Here is a 23,274-nt window from a genome sequence, read left to right on the forward strand (position 1 = left end):
ATTAATCATTTTATGCCTGCTATCTTATAGTGGATTATGGTTAGGATAAAATGAGTAGTCTGAGGCTCTGTGAAGTTTCCCCAAGGAACAGATCTAGGACCAATCCTCAATCCTAACTTTAATTTGGGGCGGCAGGGTAGCCTAGTGGTTAGAGCGTTGGACTAGTAACCAAAAGGTTGCAAGTTCAAATCCTCAAATCTGTCATTCTGCCCCTGAACAGGCAGTTAACCCACTGTTCCTAGGCAGTCATTGAAAATAAGAATTTGTTCTTAACAGACTTGCCTAGTTAAATAAAGGTTAAAAAAATACATTTAAAAACGAAATCATTAGTGGGGGAAATGCAAAACTGACCCATGAACCATCTAGGGGCAAATTCACCCTACACCACTATTGAAAATGCATTGTAATCTGTAGCCCTGCTGTTTAACAAGGAAGTAGACATGTTCAAGATGAAATTACCCACATGACCTCAGTTGCCTTTAGGGCCATTTTGAGATTCTAGATAACCTTTTCTATTGATCTGGACTTACTGCTGTGAAATCAATACTTTATGTTATGCCCCTGTGAGCATGTGGGTTGGTAGGAAGGGAGAGAAAGAGCCAGAGAGAAGAGGGGGATGGAAAGAGAGCTAGAGAGAAGAGGGGGATGGAAAGAGAGCTAGAGAGAAGAGGGGGATGGAAAGAGAGAGCTAGAGAGAAGAGGGGGATGGAAAGAGGGCTAGAGAGAAGAGGGGGATGGAAAGAGGGCTAGAGAGAAGAGGGGGATGGAAAGAGAGCTAGAGAGAAGAGGGGGATGGAAAGAGAGAGCTAGAGAGAAGGGGGAACGAGTAAGCTAGGGAGACCTACTAGATTTCAATCAGTATGTATGTTTTCAGGTCGTTCTGACCCAGCATGCATCTGAATGACCAATCTACCATGTGCACCCTACATGGTGCTCAACCCAATGGCCATGCTTTTTTATGAAGATAACAGAGTATTTCTCACAGATTTATTTGTCATAGAAAAGAACATTATCCAAAATGATTCACATGTACAGCGACAGTGGGGTATTCATGTAGGAGTTCTCAAGTATGTAGCCAACAAATCACTGCACAATCACATCAAATGAAGCAGCTGGGGACGAGAAATGGTTAGAAAACTAAAAACATGCAAATCCTTCCAAAGTAGATACACAGATACGTTTCATATGTCAGGGGAGAGAAGGATGACTGCACCTCCCCCTCCCCCTCGTCGCCTCCCCTCCCCCTCGTCCGCCCCCTCGCCCCCCCTCCCCCGTCGCCCCCTCCCCCTCCCCCTCGTCGCCTCCCCCTCCCCTCGTCGCCCCCCCCTCCCCTCGTCGCCTCCCCCTCCTCCCCCTCTCGCCTCCCCTCCCCTCGTCCCTCCCCCTCCCCTCGTCGCCCCTCCTCCTACAGAAGTGCTTCACAAATCATCTCTAATGTGTACAGGGTGACAACCATTCCGACTGTAGGGTGAATTGCCAAATGTGACATAACACTCTATGTATACATACATAACCAATAACAACACCATTGCCCGCCCCATGCCCACCCCTATGTCCTAATAGATGCCCAGCTTGTCCCAGAAGTCACAGATATGGTCCCTGGTGCCCACCTGGGCATGGGAGCGGACAGTGAAGTTCATGACCAACCAAGAGCTGGTGTCAGAGTAGCGGGGCCAGGCCGGCAGGCGCTGCTGTCTACAGAAGCCGCTCTGTTGCATCCGTGAGGCCGGGTCCCCGGTGTGGGCGAATGTCCCCCAGTAACACAACATCCGATTGGACAGCAGCCTCTCGGGTGGGGCCAGCGTGAAGTTAGCCATGGAGGCAGTGTTGAAGAGGAAGGGCAGCTCAGCACCGTGACACACGTGCTCGTAGCAGAAGGACAGACCGGACCACACACTGTGGTCCGATATCACATGGTCGAAGACGTACATCCACACGGCGCTGCCCACTTTGGTGCCTGCCCGGGCTGTCTTGCGGGAGGGGCAAAGGAAGACGTAGTCTGTCACAATCTGGAGGTAAGTAGAGAGGTCATTGAGTTCAATAGAATCTGGTTTAAACAGAGGTCATTGAGGTCAATACAATCTGGGAGTAAACAGAGAGGTCATTGAGGTCGATGCAATCTGGGGGTAAACAGAGAGTTCGTTGAGTTCAACAAAGAGAAAAGAGTCCCTAGTGTGTGTGCTACAGAACTGCCGCTCAAAGCCTTTTGTCTCGCTTGTTACCTGGAAACTATACTCAGGAAAACACTCAGTGCAGCCGCCTACGCGGCACAGAATCATCTAGAACACCTGTACCCCTCAGTGTCCTCAAAGGATTTACACTGAACAAAAATATAAAATACAACAATTTCAAAGATTTTACTGAGTTGCAGTTCATAAGGAAATCAGTCAATTGAAATAGATTCGTTAGGCCCTAATCTATGGATTTCACAGGAATGGGAATAAAGATATGCATTTGTTGGTCAGATACCTCCCCTTCGCTTGCTCAACAGCTCACTTCATCTCCCCAGTTCACTTTCTCTCCCGCCCTCTTCCCCTTTACCTCTCCTTCTCCCCCTCCCAGGCTGAGCCATGTGGCCTCAGTGCAATAGCTGACATTTGTCATGACCCTCCCCTCCCCTGGGACCTGTCCTTTAGGAAAGGGGGGGGGGGTCCTTCCTCCTATTCTGCTCCTCTTCACTGGGCACACAGACAGTGAACTGTCGAATACTAAACAGGTATGGGAGTGTCACCTCCTGCCCCTCTCAGCACACTCATCTCTCACTTTAGATTCAAAACCTCCACAGAAGGTACCTGAGGCTATTTACCATCCGAGCTCTGTTTCACATTTTGGATGTGGACTTGGAAATGAGAGCGTTTCCCTCACTACAGTGAATGCATGTATTCTACTGATGCAGTTTATGTATTCATTGTCTGTTGTTGTCTCTAGTGTGGTTGGTGTCAGTTTATCCTGTAATCCACACTGAACATCATCTAGCCTGAGCTGGTAGTGAAATAGCCTGGGCTGCATACTGAATATGGCTCGGATGTCAACTCTCTGGCTGACTGGGTGAAGTTGCCCCTAGACACTGATCTTTGGTCAGTTTTGCATTTCCCCCAATACTGGTTAAGGTTAGGATGGGGGGGAAGGGAAGCTGATCCTAGATCTGTAGCTTGGGGAAACTGATTGGGTAGTCTTCCTCTGTGTCTCTTATTTCCTAAAGATCTGCTTCCACTGTGTGGTATACATCTCAAAGAGACAATGGCACTCTGCTCCAGACAGCACCACTAATGATTCTGAGGAGGATGGCCATGGGAGGAGCCTAAACAGAAATTAGTATTTTAGCACCCTCTGCTGGTAATAATGTGGAGTTGCACTATGAAGAACCAAACTATCAGATGTAACCCATCTCTACACAGATTGAAATCAGAAAATGTAAAGCGTTTACCTCTAAAATAATTCAGGCAGTTAGAAACCTAGCTCTCTGGGTTATTGTGATTGGTTAATCAAAAAAAAGAATCGGAACCTAACTAATACAAATTTGGTAGCCTATAATTATAATGATTAAGTCAGTCCTTATTTTTTTGATGAATTGGACAGATCATTCCCACAGAGAATTGAGTAAGAGATTTCCAGCATGGGGAGTAGGGTGAAGGTACCGCTAGAGTAAACACTTATCTTGGGTCAGTTTAGCATTTTTTTGTAGGTTAGGATTGGGGGAGGGGGAGCTGATCCTAGGTCTGTACCTACTGAAACCTTCTCCCCAGAGCTCAACAAGGCTCATCTAGATACGGTGAGACGAAGCGAGGAGATGGGCAGATGTGTCCTCATCACGCTCCGAGGTCTCTCTCTACAGTCCACTGGCTGCAGACGTGACAGTCTAGCCCTTACAACCACTGATCTGGAGCCTGACAATGAACATTGCCAAAACTTTTGTTGACTTTAATGTAAAACATTACTTTTTGGGATGATTAATTGATGTCCTTTTTACATTCGATTAGTCTTTTTTTAATCTAACATGTTTGCATGGACAACACTGATTTTCTCCCTGGCTACGCCCCAATGATCTCGTCTTCCTGATGTCTGGAGCCGTTCACTACTCATTTAAAAGCATTGGATTGGTGTAGGCATGGGCTGGAGTTTCCATACCAGTCATTTCCTGCCAAATCCATTAAGGGAAGTGAACAAGTGCACACTTGGAGAAAGGAGAGATTATTGGGACGCACCCTTTGTGAAAGTCATATTTTACCTGAGCCAGCATGTCCCGTCGGTCAATGTCCTTGTACAGGGGCAGGTACTTGTGTAGGATCCTGAGGGCGTGCTGTTTGAAGATGGCCGCGGTGTAGACGGTGCACTCCACCGCAGACACAGGCTTGGTGAAGACCCCGTACACAAATATCACCCCCTCCTCTGAAGTGGTCCCTGCAAGGTTGTTGTACGTCAACAGCATGCCTTCAAAATGTTGGTCCAAACATTCTGGTATAATCTGGGTTGTGTTCATTAGGCACCAAACAGAAGCAATCGGGATGAAACAGGGAGGGAGGGACCATTTACATTTTCTATAGAATGTTTTAAACATTTGCGAGCCCTAATGAACACAACCCTGGTATGAATATAACCATGGATCCTGTAGAAGGGAAGGACACAGAACACATCAGGGACGAAGAATCTCTCCTACAGATGTGTTATGTCGAGTGGCCAGCTGAGAGGGAACCAGTTGCACTTCACCATCTCACATTCAACTACTCAGTCTAATGAAGTCACACCCTTAGCCAGCTTAGCCAAAGCACAGGCATTGACTTGGGGAGCCAATGCAACTCTTCAGGTCTCTGGCAATGGTTACTCGTCATCACACATGCACCGAACCATCTCTGTAACCTTAAGTGTGTAACAGATGTCTTCACTAGTACAGAGTACCTACTTTTAATATACTGTAAGTTGCTCTTTGAGTGTCCTGAAAGACATTTGCCAAATTACATGTATTATTAAGTGTTATGGGGCCAGCCGTTAAAAGCTGTTCTGGTTAAATGTGAGTGTATTCCAAGTGGTCCATACCAAGGAGGACTGGTTTCTCCTTCTGCCAGTGGCCCTTCTGGAAGGCAGTCACAGCCTGCTCCTTGATCAGCTCTCCATCCACATAGGGCCCCCAGATCTCAAAGATCTCCAGGAACCTGAAGGGATTCACCACTTTGGAACCTGAGACAGAGAGAGAAGAGGAAGAAAGAGAGAGTCAGAGAGAACAACAATTAGCTACTTACCAAAATACACCCTGCAAATATACATAAAATGACTCCACTCAAAATGCTAAACAACTAGCTCTGTAATTAAACACACTTAAGCAACTCTGAGATGTTGATTTGGTCATGAATAAGGGCCAACTTAGATAGGTAGAGGGTCAACATTTGTTGTGTCCCAAATTGTTCCTTACTTTGACCCAAGCCCTATGGGGACAGGGGTCCATTTGGGTCACAACTCGGTCTAAAAACGGTCAGTCAGAGACAGACAGATAGACAGAGACACAGAAGTAGACTGGTCTCCTACTTGACTTCATCTCGGCAGCGAGGACAGCCTGAGGACTGAGGGACAGCAGGCACACGAGGTCACTCACAGAGCAGTTGGCCTGTCTGGCAAAGTCCCTCCCCAGCTTCAGGGCATCATGTCTGGAACAAAGAAAACAGACCACAGATAGTCTCTTTCTGCTCAATGGGAACATTAGGTAGTGCCACATCTCTTCCAGGAGAGTAAGGACAGCTGGTGAAGGAATGACTGTTTTACTAGGACATGGACTGGAACTTAAAAAGGTACCTCGTCTTCTTGGATGCATTAGCATGTCTAAACTGTAACCCTGAGGGGAGAAATAACATTGAATTTAATGGATTGAATTCAATTTTATTGAATTAATCCCATTTATTCCCTGTAGCTTGTCAGGCCATATAACAAAACACTTATCAGGAAGGTCGGCGATTCACTTTTGTAGTCAATTTCACATATGGCAAGGATTACTCATTCAAAATGTGGGAAGGATAAGTTGATCTATATAGATGAAGCAAAGTGAGGGTCTCCTTCTTTAAACCTGAAATCCTGAATGGTGAAACCGCCACGTCTGTTTGGGATATTATAACAACGAAGAAGTTACTGGAAACAATGAACACTGTATTTTTCACTTTGCCATCATCACACGTGCGATAGAACAGTAGAATACGTACTGACATTTATTTTGTTGCGTTGCACGACGCTCAGCTTCGTCAACAAAAACAACCGCGGCAGTGGGGCGGACAGTGGCACCGTTTCCACTACGGCAGATTTCATCTTTTAAGGAGTTAGCGATCAAAACCACCAGCTGAGTCATGTGTACATTCGGCCAACGGAAGGAAACGGACTGAAACAGGAAGATAAATGTGGATCTGTCCAATGAGAAATGCTTGTTTTTGCTGCAGTGTGCCCTAATGAACACTACCCAGATGTTAGGAGTTAGAGGTCACCGACCTGGTCTTGAGAGGGATGGAGAAGGGTAGGCTCTGGAACACAGCCTGTTTGAACAGGGGCTTACTGCTCTGGACCATCAGATGGAGGCTCACTGACTGGGCTCCTGCACTCTCCCCAAATATGGTCACCTGTTTAGGATGTTAATGAGCCATAATCAGGTTTGTGTTGTATATCCACAGACAGACAATAACAACGTACACAAACACATAATCCTGATGGTTTTATGCCTCATTTAGATATAACGCAGGATGATAAAGCTGTTTCTCTTTGTTTGATGGAGTTGGGATACAGAACTGAAATGCTTTCAACATCACTTTTACTGAAACAACTAGCGTGTGATACTAGCTGTTTCTCTTTCTGCATGATCCAACGAATGTGTTTGTGTTGGGTCTGCAGTAGGACACAACTAGGGCTTTTTTTATTGAAAGTTCCTGGGATTTTGCAACTCTGCAGCATAGCCCAATCTCCAGACAGCATCTTTCCCCACTCGATAACCTGCAACTCTACTCTGCAGCATAGCCCCATCTCCAGACAGCATCTTTCCCCACTCGATAACCTGCAACTCTACTCTGCAGCATAGCCCCATCTCCAGACAGCATCTTTCCCCACTCGATAACCTGCAACCCCACTCTGCAGCATAGCCCCATCTCCAGACAGCATCTTTCCCCACTCGATAACCACTCAGAGAAATGTCATCAGGGCTGGAGGAGCTCTTCGCTGTGCCTCACAGAGGCTGTTATTCTCCCAGTGGTGTGGCCTCACTACAAATCAGTCACGACAGCACCACGGGATATATAGAGGTCATTCAACAACAACCACTGCTGAAATACAACCAACAAGGTATTTCTATACATGGTCAGAATGTGAATATCTAGGTCAGTGTATCTGGAGTTTCCTGACCAGAGTTGGGATCAATTTCATTTCACTTCAGTCCATTCAGGAAGTAGACAGAAATTCAAATTCACTGTTCAATGACAACAATTGGAATTTAAATGTACATTTACTTCCCGAATTGACTGAATTTAAATGGAATTGACCCCAACCCTGCACCTGAGCCCCAACCCTGCACCTGAGCCCCAACCCTGCACCTGAGCCCCAACCCTGCACCTGACCCCCAACCCTGCACCTGACCCCCAACCCTGCACCTGACCCCCAACCCTGCACAAAAAGAAGTGACCCCCAACTCTACACCTGATCCCAAACTCTGGACAAAAAAGAAGTGACCCCCAACTCTGCACCAAAACAAAAAGAGGAGTTTAAGTCCGTTGAGATTATCAAGGACTTGAGGTGGTGGAAGAAAATCAGATGTCATTTTGTCTGACTGTGTGACTGTGGATCATTAGGTGTTAAATAGATAAAAAAACAGACATAAACAGGCAGGGACTACGTGGGCTAGTCTAAGAAACACTCAAATTCGTTTTCCATTGCGAAACCTTTGTAAATATTTTCCCTTGCCTGCTCTAATGAACACAACCCAGGATAAGGTGTACGTGCTTGCCTTGCTGGGGTCGCCTCCGAACAGAGCAATGTTTTGTTGAACCCAGAGAAGAGCAACCTGCTGATCCAGGATCCCATAATTCCCAGTTGCTGAGGTTTTGGGGTCTTTTCCCGAGACGAGGAAACCAAACGCCCCTGCAATGATACAGCAAGTTCCTTGGACCATGAAAAACTATACACAAAACAACACACTTCTTAGAGGAGACTGGTGGGCAGAGATATAGGAGGACTGGCTAATCATAACATCTGAAGTGGAATTGATGGAACGGATTCAAACACATCAACACATGGCGTTTTGATATGGTTCTATTTATGCCATTCCAGCCATTACAATTAACCCATCCTCCCATCTCTGCCCTCTAGCCTCGTCTGACAGCCACAAAGATAATTGCATTTTCTCAATGGTCTCACATACCCACATTGATCAGGCCACCACAGGGTCGCAACTCGCTACACCCACCAAATGGTATTTATTGAGGAGAGGATGGTAGAAGTCCACTTGAGAAAAGTATATTACATATACAGCAAGCGAAATCAGACAAGCTCTCTGTTCAGAAATGTTTGAAATCACCATCCTAGTTTTGGGACTGTGTAGGATAATGTAATCAGCAAACACACTAATGAATCACAAGCTCTCTGTTCAGAAATGTTTGAAATCACCATCATAGTTTTGGGACTGTGTAGGATAATGTAATCAGCAAACACACTAATGAATCATAAGGTCTCTGGACGGTCTCTGCCCTGTTCCAGGTCTCTTATGAAAAAAACGATTTGATCTCATGAAAACTAGCCTGGATAACTAGATAAAGGTTGTATAGTGAAGAGGTGTAGGGTGACGTTCCCTTGAAATACGGACCCTGGTCAGTTTGGCATTTTCCCCACTAATGGTTAAGGTTAGGTTTAGGGAAACTGATCCTCGATATGTACCTAGAGAAACTCCACCCTGGAGCTAAAGAACACCTGTCTTACCTAGCCGATACGCCATGCTCACCACCACAGTGTGAGTGAAGTTACTGATGAACCTCCCATCGTACAGGGGCTTGGAGGCTGAGCCAGCAATGAAATCTCCCCCGTGGATCCACACCATCACTGGCAGGGTTGTCAGTAAAGGGGAACTGAAGTTCACATCCAGAGGTACAAATATGTTGAGGTAGAGGCAGTTCTCACTCACCTATGGGAAGACATTTCATTTCAGAAACCAAATATTCACATTTCAGACACCAAATATTCACATTTCAGACACCATTTCACACGCCAAATAAAATACTCACATTATTGATGATTCAAAGACATTCCTGGATGTTATCGGGAGATTATTCAGGACTTTGTTAATTTCATGTTTCACTGGCAACACATGACATACACATACATTGTGCTAAATCATAACATAATTATCGAGCCCAACTGTGTTAGTCCCCTACCTTCTGAGGGCACTTGTCAGATATGGGGCCACTGCAGCCTTGCATACACGCGTTCCTTGGGTACGTGGCATCGTGGACCCCCGGCCACGGGGTGACCGGTCTGGGGGGGCTTCCAGCGGTGCGTGGCCACAGGTGGGTCCGCGTACGGGATCCCATAAAATATGTGGGACTTTTCCACTGTGAGTCCCTTGATCAACCCATTGTTGGTCAACACTATGGGGCCATAGTCAGGAATATCAGGGATGGTCGTCCCGGTGTTGAGTGTATTCTGGATGACTGGTTCCTCATCAGTCCAGATGGGAATGGAATCCTCTGGATCTCCAAGCTCCTCCAGTGAGTTTGTTTCAAAGCGAAGGTCTCTGTTGATAGCCAGAGGCTGATCCCTGACCAGTAGTCCAGAGGAAGAAATCCTTCTAATAAACTCTGTAAGGTCGATCTCATTCTCAAACATTGCCTCCTCTGCAAAAGACAGCGCAAAGACCAGTGAGCAAAGCAGCAAGAAACAGTGACAGCTCTCCATCTTTCCTGAATGAATTATTAGAAAGTATTAGCCAGGGTCTCTCAGTCAGGTCAGATCATTCTCCAGTTGCGTCCTAGCTGGGGCAGAAAATTGAAGCCTAAACTCCTACACAGATGAATAAGGGGGAAATGCTTATTCCTTTTCAGGCTTTCCTTTCATACCATATTTGGTAAGGAGAGGAAGTCCAGTGGCAGGTCAGAGGGACTATATCAATCAAGACAAAGACAAAGAGAGTAGGCGTTCCCTAACAGAAATATGCAAATGAACACTAATATGCACCAATAATATATTTCTAGTTCGCACTTGGCTCTGCCCACCTGCTTGATTGAGTGTTCACAGTGTGAAAATGATTCCCATGTAAAAGCCCCATGTGAACGATCTTGGGTTTAACAATAAGAATCTTTGGTTCTTACAGTGGCCTGTGTGGATACTCGTGACACTAATTTGGCCAATTGGAGAATCATGGACAGTTCTCAGACAGAACTTCCCTTGTCAGACAACTGTGGATTAGGACTCATGACTGATATACTTGGGATAGCCAGGACCATGTGATGCACTTCCAGTAATGGGAGGCAGGTGGTCTTTGCTTTACCTAACGAGATAATAGGTTCCCATGATGTGAAGCTCAGCTCATTCTTGGGTGGTCACAATATTGCTCTGTGTGACGTTTCCCCTAGATACAGATCTAGGATCAGATTCCCCTCCCCCCAATCCATGTCTGTCACATTAGTTAAACATCATAATATATGATATTGTGCAAACAATTTGTGATCAAACCTGCACCAAGACAGTGGGCCCAATCAGATTGACCTGCACCTGTTAGTCATTATTAGTCGATGACGTCAGGTCAGTCGTTTGTTTTCGTCAACTCAATCACGCTTACTCTTACCTGAGTGAAAAATAACAGCCGCAAGAAACATGTAGGCTAAACATATACTTAATTTCGTTCTTGTATTATTAATTTAATGGTGAATTAAGGTGGCCATGATTATTGATAAAGAACACCGACTTTCCTTTTGCAGGACCTGTTTCGCGTTTCCATGTATATTGTTCATTCTTGTACCTCACACGATATCTCTCGGTAAGTAGCCTTTATACTGCGTGGCTATGCTGTTTCCACATCAATTATGAGTTACACACAAACATATATTTAGGTTCATTTCCTCCCGGGACGCGGGGTTTGGTTGATTTTTCATGAGTTAGTTGTGGCATGTAACGTTAGATTCTTACAATCTGCAGGAAGCTGCAGTAGTTTTACTTTCTCCATATGTTGGAAAATCAGCAACAATTCCTTGTTTGGCAGGTAAATAAGTCCAGTATTTCATAAACACATAATCATGCCAAACTTCTGAACCATGCACTTGGCACTAACTTACACCTATGTGTCTTGTTCACTTTGATTCTCTACAGTTGGCCAGAAGGCCATTTATGGTTGAACACCACCAAATTGAAATCCATTTGGAGTGAGGACACATTTTCATCTTTGACAGTTGCCACTACTGTGGAACACAAATTGACTCTTCATTATGGTGTCATGGTTCGGAAGTGGATATTCTCCATCTTCCCAGGTAAGTATAGGTCTTCCACACTTCCACTCATTGACTTTATTGAAGTACAAACACTGTCCTGTATCCATTGATCTAAACAAATTAGGCAATATTTTAGTTCTGGGATTCTGAGATTACCATTGGTGTTCATTAGATACAGTATATATATATTTTTTTCTTCACTTGAAGGTTCACATTCCATTGAGTTCAGAAGTATACATAAACCTGACCAACAGCCCATCAATAGCACTCTGGTGGGTAGACCTGTAATATAAGTGATGACATTCTCCTCTTATCTGGTGTCACCATAATGTCCCTTTTGAATGAAAGATTCATGTTTGTCCATTCTCATGTTATTGCTCTTAGGAAGCCCTGGAGTTGTTCTCCACCAATGAGGTGTTTGCGTGTGAAAACAGCACTCTGTACCTCTATCAGGACCCAAACTTCATCCTCATGCTTGGTAACGTTGTTACGTCTTTGTTCGAGAGAGAGGGGGACCGAGAGAGTCACAAAGGGAGAGGGATAAATAAATGGAGGGAGGGAGATGGAAGGAGAGAGATGAAGGTAGGTAGATGGAAACAGATGGATTGTCAGAAAGGCAGACAGACATGAGACTCAAGGGAGTGAGAGCAAAAGTGAAATCAAGATGGAGACAGAATTCGGGTGATCTGGGAATCTGCCCACTATACCACTGGTGTGCAGGTCATAAATGTAGTCATCACTCCCATCTCTCCTAGGTCACACTGTGCGCTACCCCTTGAAGCTGGAGTCCAGGAGTACCTCCATGTTATTGGTGTCCTGGAAAGAGAAGATGCAGCCCCCGGCTGCCCCTGTCCCCGTCCACTCTGTGTCCCTATACCACTCTGAGATGAAGGCCTACGCTGCCCTTAGTGTGGACAGTACCCACTCTAACCACTACCGCTTCACAGCCCTGGAATCCTGCAGTTCCTATGCTGCCTGTGTGGAGGTGGCAGGCAGCCACTCGCTTACCTGTCTCTCCACTATCACAGGTACAGTTGGGGTGTATTCATTAGTGCATAATGTAGCAAAACTAATACACTAGTTCCTAGTGAATACACTCTTGGTAGCTCTAGTCGTTGTCACCCTGTGTAATCGCACCAATCTTAGAGGTTCAAACTCTTATTTACAGGCCTTTTTGATGATATAAAAGAATAAAGTATAGATTTTTGAGGAATATAACTTATGTCCTGTCCCATGAGCTCGGTACTGATATGAGCAGCACTGTGTTGTATTGATATTTATGAAGTAATTACTTTGTTACATATTGCTGTATAATTGCTATTCATATCCAGACCCAGAAGTCCCCAGACATTTCCAGGTGACGACGTGGAACAGCAGCAGTGTCACAGTGTCCTGGGACTGTCCCGACAACCGCAAGTTCTCCTTCTTCCTTGTCACGGTCCTCTACCTCAATGGCACCAACCATGTCCTGGAGGAGAGGTCCTTCAGGCACACACTGGACACCTTTGTGTTCTCTCAATCTGACCTGCCGCCCTGTAGCAGGGTGAAGTTTGGCCTGCAGACGGTGTGCCAGGCGGGCACGGAGGCTCGCCACAGCAGAATGGTCCTCATCAAAGGGAATACTGGTAAGATCCACCGAGTTGATGCTATGCTAGGCTGTGTGTCAATAGCCTTAAGTTTCATCCCCTCGTCTCCTTCCCTTTTATATGCGCAAATCTGAGGTAGGACGGGGTGTTCTGAGGAGGTAGGACGGGGTGTTCTGAGGAGGTAGGACGGGGTGTTCTGAGGTAGGACGGGGTGTTCTGAGGTAGGACGGGGTGTTCTGAGGTAGGACGGGGTGTTCTGAGGTAGGACGGGGTGTTCTGAGGAGGTAGGACGGGGTGTTCTGAGGAGGTAGGACGGGGTGTTCTGAGGAGGTAGGGGGTGTTCTGAGGAGGTAGGACGGGGTGTTCTGAGGAGGTAGGGGGTGTTCTGAGGAGGTAGGACGGGGTGTTCTGAGGAGGTAGGACGGGGTGTTCTGAGGAGGTAGGAGGGGGTGTTCTGAGGAGGTAGGACGGGGTGTTCTGAGGAGGTAGGACGGGGTGTTCTGAGGAGGTAGGACGGGGTGTTCTGAGGAGGTAGGACGGGGTGTTCTGAGGAGGTAGGACGGGGTGTTCTGAGGAGGTAGGACGGGGTGTTCTGAGGAGGTAGGACGGGGTGTTCTGAGGAGGTAGGACGGGGTGTTCTGAGGAGGTAGGACGGGGTGTTCTGAGGTAGGGACGGGGTGGAGGTAGGACGGGGTGTTCTGAGGAGGTAGGACGGGGTGTTCGGACGGGGTGTTCTGAGGAGGTAGGACGGGGTGTTCTGAGGAGGTAGGACGGGGTGTTCTGAGGAGGTAGGACGGGGTGTTCTGAGGAGGTAGGACGGGGTGTTCTGAGGAGGTAGGACGGGGTGTTCTGAGGAGGTAGGACGGGGTGTTCTGAGGAGGTAGGACGGGGTGTTCTGAGGAGGTAGGGGGTGTTCTGAGGAGGTAGGACGGGGTGTTCTGAGGAGGTAGGACGGGGGTGTTCTGAGGAGGTAGGACGGGGTGTTCTGAGGAGGTAGGACGGGGTGTTCTGTAGGACGGGGTGGAGGTAGGACGGGGTGTTCTGACGGGGTGTTCTGAGGTAGGACGGGGTGTTCTGAGGAGGTAGGGGTGTTCTGAGGAGGTAGGACGGGGTGTTCTGAGGGGTGTTCTGAGGAGGTAGGACGGGGTGTTCTGAGGAGGTAGGACGGGGTGTTCTGAGGAGGTAGGACGGGGTGTTCGGGGTGTTCTGAGGAGGTAGGACGGGGTGTTCTGAGGAGGTAGGACGGGGTGTTCTGAGGGGGTGTTCTGAGGAGGTAGGACGGGGTGTTCTGAGGAGGGAGGACGGGGTGTTCTGAGGAGGTAGGACGGGGTGTTCTGAGGAGGTAGGACGGGGTGTTTTCACCTATTCTAACAGAGTTCTCTGATCACTGCAAATGAGTGGAAGGAGAAAAGAGGAAATTACTTCTATTGACATGCAGCCAAAGTAAACCCATAACATCTGTTCATCCAAATGAGTGGAAGGAGAAAAAGGCACTGTTTTTAAACCCATAACATCTGTTCATCCAAGGCACTGTTTTTACACAGTCTTGAATTGCCTTTCTCCTACTTTGCTTACTATCGGCCCTCTCTTTAGTCCACTCAGAAATCAAGAACCTGTGGCAGACCTCCTCGGGGCCGGACAACTACACCCTGAGCTGGGTGGTGAGGAACACTTCTTCTATCTCCATGTTCAGGATCTACCACCAGGGGGTGCTCCACTACACCACCCTGCTCACCAGCCACACGGTGGCCAGCCTTCTGCCCTGCAGCCAGTACTTGGCTAGAGTAGAGGCACTGTGTGGGGACAGCGTGGTCATGAGCGCCAAGACCGTACTCGCTCGCACAGGTAAACTGGCGCCAAACTGGGCTCATGTTGAGCGGTTGCGTGATCGATGTTTGGGCAGCTCATGTCTATTTTTGACTAGGTTAGAGATTAATTTAGGGGGGATTGAATGGATAAAATGAATAACGATAACCTGATGATTTAATCAGCTTGATTTGTGATTAAATAAAGTGCGATCACATGCTTTTATGTACATGCTTTTGTTCCAATCCAACACCTGATTCAAGTGATTGATGATGAGTTCAGTAGACCGTATGTATGGCAGCAGTACTGGGCTGGAACACAAACCTGCCCACCCTGTAGAGACTACAGGACCAGTATTTAATACCACTACAGTATTGCAGACCTGTATCTGCTATGTTGGGCGGGTCTTTGCTTTCTCCTCTCTGCTCAGGGGTGATGTTTCCCCTAGGTACAGATCTAGGATCACATTCCCTTCCCCCAATAATTTTTTTTGTGTGAATTTTTACTCTTTCTCCCCAATTTCGTGGTATCCAATTGTTTTTTTAGTAGCTACTATCTTGGGTCAACTGCACCCTACCCCATTCTTCTCTTTCCTAGGACCCAGAGGTGTTTCAGAACTGCGCTACCGTCCTGAGGACTCTACAGCGCTGTGGATTGGTGGGACCGGACAGGGCGTGGCCTTTCAGTACCAGCTGTCTTATGACAATGGCTCGATCATCCAGCAAGGCCGGCTGATGGAGCCTTTTCTCCCCCTCCTGGGGCTCATTGAGGGTGCGCTCTATGCCCTGGACGTATGGGAAGAGTGTGACGGCGAGTGGAGCGCCGAACCGGCCCTGGTGTGTTTCGATGGAGTCAACGTTTCCGTCAACGCCCTCGTGCTGCCGGTGGCGTCCACCCTGAGGCCGAATGAAGACCAAGGTTGGTGTCATCTGGGCTGTGTTCAGTAGGGCACAACGTTGTGGAATTAGCATATATACAGTACCACTCAAAGGTTGGGACACACCTACTCATTCAAGGGTTTTTCTTTATTTTTACAATTTTCTACATTGTAGAATAATAAAGACATCAAAACTATGAAATGACACATGGAATTATGTAGTAACCAAAAAGTGTTAAACAAAATATATTTTCTATTCTTCAATGTAGCCACCCTTTGCCTTAATGACAGCTTTGCACTCTTTGCATTCTCTCAACCAACTTCATGAGGTAGTCACATTGGAATGCTTTTCCAACAGTCTTCATACATATGCTGAGCACTTGTTGGCTGCTTTTCCTTCACTCTGCGGTCCAATTATCCCAAACCACCTAATTTGGGTTATGGTCAGTGATTGTGGACCCAGGTCATCTGATGCAGCACTCCACCACGCTCCTTCTTGGTCAAATAGCCCTTATGTAGGTGTTTTGGGTCATTGCCCTGTTGAAAAACAAATGATAGTCCCACTAAGCGCAAACCAGATGGCTACCACAGCATTCTGCAGTGATACACCTTCCCATGCTGGTTAAGTGTGCCTTGAATTCTAAATAAATAAATAAGTGTCACCAGCAAAGCACCATCACACCACCTACATGCTTCACCTAGTCTGCCTCTCACAAAGACACGGCGGTTGGAACCAAAAATCTTGGATTTGGACTCATCAGAAGCAAGGACAGATTTGCACCAGTTTAATGTCCATTGCTTGTGTTTCTTGGCCCATGCAAGTCTCTTCTTATTATTGGTGTCCTTTAGTAGTGGTTTCTTTGTAGCAATTCAACCATGAAGGCATGATTCACGCAATCTCCTCTGAACAGTTGATGTCTGTTACTTGAACTCTGAAGCATTTATTTGGGATGCAATTTCTGAGGCTGGTAACTATAATGAACTTATCCTCTGCAGCAGAGAACTCTAGGTATTCCTCTCCTGTGGCGGTCCTCGTGAGAGCTAGTTTCATCATAGCACTTGACGGTTTTTGCGACTGCACTTGAAGAAACTTTCAAAGTTCTTCACATTTTCTGTAATGATTGACCTTCATGTCTTAAAGTAATGATGTGCTGTCATTTGAGCTGTTCTTGACATAGTATGGACTTGGTCTTTTACCAAATAGGGCTGTCTATACCAACCCTACACTGTCACGACACAAATGATTGGCTCAAACGCATTAAGAAATTTCACTTAAGGCACACCTGTTAATTGATATGCATTCCAGGTGACAACTTCATGAAGCTGGTTGAGAGAATGCCAATAGTGTGTAAAGCTGTCAAGGCAAAGGGTGGCTACTTTGAATAATCTCAAATATATGTTGACATGTTTAACACTTGTTTGGTTACTACATGATTCCAGATGTGTTATTTCATAGTTCTGATGTCATCACTATTATAAAATGTAGAAAATAGTAAAAATAAAGAATAACCCTTGAATGAGTAGGTGTGTCCAAACCTTTGACTGGTATTGTATAGGCATGTGCAAACGTGCCTCTGCGTAGAGTAAGGAAGCACATAATCTCTATTCACGTCATTTTGATCGCGTGTTCATGACGTTTGTCTACTGAACGTACGCCAGATGTTTATATTGTGGGGTGGGTTTAGGAGGGGTAGAAATGGATGTTTATATTGTGGGGTGGGTTTAGGAGAGGTAGAAATGGATGTTTATATTGTGGGGTGGGTTTAGGAGAGGTAGAAATGGATGTTTATATTGTGGGGTGGGTTTAGGAGAGGTAGAAATGGATGTTTATATTGTTGGGTGGGTTTAGGAGAGGTAGAAATGGATGTTTATATTGTTGGGTGGGTTTAGGAGAGGTAGAAATGGATGTTTATATTGTTGGGTGGGTTTAGCAGAGGAAGAAATGGATGTTTATATTGTTGGGTGGGTTTAGGAGAGGTAGAAATGGATGTTTATATTGTTGGGTGGGTTTAGGAGAGGTAGAAATTGATGTGGCAGGAACATATTTGCTTTTCTACATGCACTTGATATGATCAGTTGAAGCGTTTTCTTTAAACGAGTGCTTTGTTGTCTTCTCGTGCATTTTTATGCTATTACTTATGAAATTAAACTGCTTTGGCTTATATACTCAGACATTCCATATACACAATTTTTATGGCTTTGTTTCGCTGTAGGGTTGATGTTTTGTTTTCTCAGTTCTAGCCTTTATTGTGCCTTGGTTAATGGTGTTGGACCCAAAGACTGAGCCCTGGGCTGAGCTGAAGCGCATCTACGAAAAACTAGTGAGTGTCTTTGGGCACCAAATGGAATAAAACTGACTGAAACCGAGAGGGACTACTTGGACTTGACAAACGTTAATTTAAATTTTTTGTAATATGTTGAAGTTTTCTGTCGTGTGGTCTTATGAACAGTACCCTGGCCTCCCTCTCACTGACATTTACTCATGCCCATAGCTGGAGGAGCTTTTAAAAGAGTACCCAATTAAGACCAGGGTGGAGTTGGTTGCATTCAAGGAGCTGGAAGGCGAATCCAAAACTAAGATTACCTTTCAAGGCTTTGACGCTTCCATAACCGACGTAGACTTACCGCTACCACCTGCCGAGCAGCTGGACCATATCCAGTCCCTCCAGCCGCCCAATATCACAGTCAAGGACGGGATCATCTACTGGGATGGTAAGAGAACCACCAACAGCATCACATGGAGTATTGTCACATTTCTTTTAACATTTCATGTCTTTTAAACTTGTGTGATGCGTTCAAACTATTAGTCTTGCTTACCTAGGCGGTTACTTGTCCCAAATGTGGGGTTTGTAATGTTGCTTGGCACACTATCACTGAAATAATGGAACCTCTGTGCATTACACAGAATGCTGCTGCTGTTTTTTTATGGTCCATGGTCAGCTTCCCCTCTCCCAATTCTAACCTTAACCATTAGTGGGGGAAATGAGAAACTGACCCAAAAGCAGCGCCTAGGGGTAACTTTACCCTCCCTTTTGGACAGACCCAGATGAGTGTGCGACGCCTGACCTGAACAGGTGTGACGCCAACTCTTTTTGTGTCAACACTCTGAACTCCTACACCTGTGTGTGTCAACATGGCTTCTATGACGTCGGGCCTGCCTTCGTTCCCCCTCCTACCCCTGCCTCACATCCAGTCTGTTATGGTCAGTTAGCTTCTTGTTATCGTGCAATATGTCTGGTGTACTTTTTTTTTTTTTTTTTGTATTCAATACTACACCACCCCTGTTTACTGATGGGTCATGTTCAATAGGGCACACAACGGAAAATGTTTTGTTTTAAACGTGTTGCAATGGAAAACAAGCATTTTTATTGAAGTTCAGGAAGTCCCTCCTTGTTTCAGTCTGGTTTCTTCCGTTCTGTGCCTAATGAATACAACGCTGATTCCTTTTGGGGGTAAAGAAAGTTAATTAATTCCAACAGAAAAAGGGATGTTCACCCAGTGCCTGACGAGATCGATGGCCGGAGGTATCGCCAAAGCCTTCCTGATTGGCTACTTCGGTGGCGACGTGACGGTTGTCTTGAATGAAGGCCGTTGCACCATGGAGGAGAGCGATACGCTCTACCACTTCCACGTGTTGCGCAAACCCTCGCAGTGTGGAACGATACGGCTGGTGAGTGACCATGCATTCAGATATGCAAAGGGATTATAATGGAATCTATACAACCGGTCACACTGGATACCTGCCAAGCACTACTGTAATGTAATTATGCCATTGTGCACAGCACTGCGGATGAAATGGGATTGTATGTTTGTGCATGCGTATGCTTGTGCGAATGTGTCTGTGTTTACATGCTTGTGTGTGTCCAGGTGAACAGAACACACATCGAGTTCCGGAACACTCTGACAGTGACCTTGAGCAGAGAGAGGACCATCACACGAAGAGATCTCAAGGTTATCTGGAAGTGCATCTACCCCCGGAACTATGTCCGCAACACCCAGATAAATGTAGATCTGGAGTGGTAAGAAAAGATAGATCGGAGTAATTCTGGGGCCAGGAGATGTTACTGATTATGTGACCTACAATGAAAAACTGGTCCTGTAGCCTGGCAAGGCTTGCAAATGGAGGGAATATTACCGGTACCTTTTGAAATGTACAAGTAATCTTTTGATTCATACAATGGATCAGAATCATGAAACTGTGTTTTGACCAATCCCCTCTACCCCCTCCAGGATCACGTCCCACTCTGTGGTGGAGTACAACTCCTCCCATCAGCTGGGGCTGGCCATGACCATGTACAGCGACAACTCCTTCTCCTACGGCTATAGAGACTCAATCGCCCTCCACCTCAGCGATGTACTCTTCTTCGAGGTGGCCCTCCTGACAAACAACACGTTTGCCTCTGAGGTCCTGCTAGAAGTGATTTCCTGCTGGGCCACAGAGAGCCCGGATCCACAGGACGAAACCAAGGGCTTCTTTCTCCTAGATGGGTGGGTTACTGTCCTGGGTCATATTCATTTGTGCACACAAAAAACAAGAGTTTGTTATTGGAGAAGTTCAGGTAGCCTCGCCTGTTTTAGTCAATTTTCTTCTGTTTGATTTCTAGTGAATATGACCCTGGTGTGAAATATGGTATTCTAAACTCTGGGCTGCATTCAATCGAGCAATATAACATGTAATGTAGAGGCATTATGTGATGGGGGGCATAGGTTATTAGAGTATAGGGTTCTTTTGTTGAGGTATAAAACATTATTTGTTTTTGGACAAGATAGTACCTCCATGTTTTCAAACATTATCTTCTGTTTCAAACCTACTGGGCAATACCCTGGATTTTCAAGACTTCAAAAAAACAATCAGTTTGCATCATTCCCTATTCTCTTGTCCTCAGCTGCCCTGTTGACAGCACCTTCCATTGGCTCTCTGTGAACGGTGTGTCACAGAGGAGCAGATTCTCCATTCAGATGTTCACTATGCCCAAGGAGTTACCCATCTACATGCACTGCCTGGCCCGGATATGCAGTCACGATGAGGACTGTACTACGGTACATTTCTTAACAAGTTCAAGTCTATTTGCCATTATAAATATATTAAATCTTAGTAGATAAAGTTGTTCAATTTAAAAATGGTAAGAATGATTAGGACATGTATTAGACCTTACAAATAAGTTATAGAGCAGTCATTTTAATTGAAAGTAAGTCTAAGAAGTGGTAGATCTTTCTATATGAGCTATTTCTATGCTTTCCATTCATAAGTTCAGTTTTTGTCTAGTTTTTGAACACCAGCTTCCAAAGGCTGAAAAATAAAATATTTTTGGTTGTGGAAAATATATTTCACAGCGGTTTAGATGGTATAATGATTATTACACTAACTTGTTTCGTCACAAACTGAAATAAGGCAAACATAGCATTTTAGCAACCAGGAAATGGTGGTCATTTCTGCATAGTGCATCTTTTTAAGCTGATATTCACCTTTGCTCAACAAACATCTGTATTGATCGGACAAACAGCACACTTATTAGTAATGACTTGGTCATTATTTTTTAAAACCCATTTTCCTATGATTCTCTGTAGAACTGTACCACCCAGAGACTTTCAAAGAGATCAACAGCTAGATGGGATCCATACATCAATGTAGCTGTGGTCGTGTCTGCAGGACCACTGATGGTCACCCCCGAGGAGGCACCAGAGACCAAACTCTCCAACTGTGAGTTGCTGTGATGTGAAACGTTTTGAGCGTTGCCGATATCGTTTTAATCTATACATTTATTTCTGAAACGTTCTTGAACAGGCCTGTGGTACCTGGGGATGCTCCAAATGATGTCTTGGATACTAATCCAGTTTGTAACAGTGATATGTGAATGCTTCCATGCAGCTGTTACACCTTAACTCGTGTAAAGCACCAGCAGCAATTTTTCAACAAACTGTTACATGGCAATACTTCCATAATTGGAACTTACCGGTGTCTTCTCAACTGCCGTCGTGGAGCGTTGGAACTTAGAAAATGCTCCGTTTTATGAAATGAAATGCATTATTGCTCAATGAGGTGATCTTAACAATGTGTACGCCACCATATTGTCTGTTTCCGATCTTCCAGATCGATCGAGACACTTAGGTGTCCACGTCAAAGTGTTCCATGTCATGACCGCAACTCAGAAATCAAGTGTCAATTTTTTTTCTTCATATTTATTTAACAAGGTAGGCCAGTTGAGAACAAGTTCTCATTTACAACTGCGACCTGGCCAAGATAAAGCAAAGCAGTGCGACACAAACAAGTTTTTATTCCATGTGTAAAACGTACAGTCAATCACACAATAGAAAAAGTCTATATACAGTGTGTGCAAATGGCGTAAGGCAATAAATAGGCCATAGTAGCGACGTAATTACAATTTAGCAAATTAACACTGGAGTGATGGATGTGCAGATGATGATGCGCAAGTAGAAATACTGGTGTGCAAAGGAGCAAAAAAAGTAAATAAAAACAATATGGGGGTAAGGTAGGTAGTTGGATGGGCTTTTTACAGATGGTCTGTGTACAGCTGCAGCGATCGGTAAGCTGCTCGGATAGCTGATGCTTAAAGTTAGTGAGGGAGACATGTCTCCAACTTCAGCGATATTTGCAGTTCGTTCCAGTCATTGGCAGCAGAGAACTAGAAGGAAATGTGGCCAAAGGTGTTGGCTTTGGGGATGACCAGTGAGATATACCTGCTGGAGCGTGTGCTACGGGTGGGTGTTATGGTGACCTGTGCGCTGAGAAGGAGGAGCTTTACCTAGCAAAGACTTATAGATGACCTGGAGCCAGTGGGTCTAGTGACGAATATGTTGCGATTAAAAAAATGGCTGCCTCTGCCTTAGGCTAGCTTAAGGTGTGACGGCTGTATGGAAGCATACACATCACCCTTACAGAGTGCAGCTATAATTCTATGTGTCTGTTTCCTTGCAGGGGATGAGGCTTTGACAATGATCTACGTCGTGGGAGGAACCATGGGCGTCTTGATGTTGACGATGCTTGGTGTGAGCGCAACAAAGGCTATAATGAATTATTATGAGAGAGCAAGGCCTCAATAAAATCATGGAACCACATCTCCTTTTCCTCTTTTGTCCTGAGTATTATCAGGGATTCATTCAATATGTTTTGTACAGATGTCTTCACTAAGTAAATATTGCCCAAATGAACGATTAACATTAAATGCCACCAGTAGGTGTACGGTGGCTTCTAATGCTATTGGTGGTAGGCTACCTCAGTCGACAAATTGTGACGGGCACACCCAAACCACTTGCCAATATATCAAATGACTTAACTACACTGAACCAAAATATAAATGCAACATGTAAAGTGTTGGTTTCATGAGGAGAAAAAAAAAATCACAAATAGTCCATATACACACAGCTTATTTCTCTCCAATGCTGTGTACAAATGTATGTCCCTGTTAGTGAGCATTTCTCCATTGCCAAGATAATTCATCCACCTGAATGGTGTGGTCGTGGAAAAAGTACCTAATTGTCAAACTTGAGTTTTTGATAGAAAATGACAAGTGAAAGTCACCCAGTGAGATACTACTTGAGTAAAAGTATTTGC

At 45.4% G+C, this 23,274-nt stretch overlaps 2 protein-coding genes across 3 annotated transcripts; one reads left to right on the top strand and one right to left on the bottom strand.

The window, feature by feature from the left end:
• Positions 1-1,382: 1,382 nt before the first annotated feature.
• Positions 1,383-10,028, bottom strand: LOC123994775 (crystal protein). The gene is made up of 8 exons (XM_046297766.1): positions 9,384-10,028; positions 8,932-9,133; positions 7,964-8,097; positions 6,466-6,593; positions 5,521-5,639; positions 5,035-5,175; positions 4,229-4,401; positions 1,383-2,009 (listed from the first exon to the last, which is right to left on the bottom strand). Exons 1-8 carry the CDS (start codon positions 9,537-9,539, stop codon positions 1,557-1,559), a joined length of 1,506 nt encoding a protein of 501 aa, XP_046153722.1. The 5' UTR covers positions 9,540-10,028; the 3' UTR covers positions 1,383-1,556.
• A 620-nt stretch (positions 10,029-10,648) lies between these two features.
• Positions 10,649-22,778, top strand: LOC123995793. 2 transcript variants are annotated; one of them, XM_046299466.1, is made up of 19 exons: positions 10,649-10,823; positions 10,926-10,984; positions 11,143-11,206; positions 11,314-11,471; positions 11,640-11,704; positions 11,817-11,910; positions 12,188-12,460; positions 12,764-13,057; positions 14,612-14,863; positions 15,422-15,742; positions 17,937-18,022; positions 18,194-18,413; positions 18,742-18,903; positions 19,181-19,371; positions 19,569-19,720; positions 19,932-20,189; positions 20,588-20,741; positions 21,270-21,402; positions 22,639-22,778. In XM_046299466.1, coding segments are annotated over exons 1-19 (3,063 nt in total). In that variant the 5' UTR covers positions 10,649-10,821; the 3' UTR covers positions 22,764-22,778. The 2 variants fall into 2 exon arrangements, with proteins under 2 accessions (XP_046155422.1, XP_046155421.1); XM_046299465.1 differs by lacking the exon at positions 10,649-10,823 and having other exon boundaries at positions 10,833-10,984.
• The last annotated feature ends 496 nt before the right edge of the window (positions 22,779-23,274 follow it).

This window comes from Oncorhynchus gorbuscha, linkage group LG14, assembly GCF_021184085.1.
Source record: "Oncorhynchus gorbuscha isolate QuinsamMale2020 ecotype Even-year linkage group LG14, OgorEven_v1.0, whole genome shotgun sequence".
Classification (NCBI taxonomy): domain Eukaryota; kingdom Metazoa; phylum Chordata; class Actinopteri; order Salmoniformes; family Salmonidae; genus Oncorhynchus; species Oncorhynchus gorbuscha.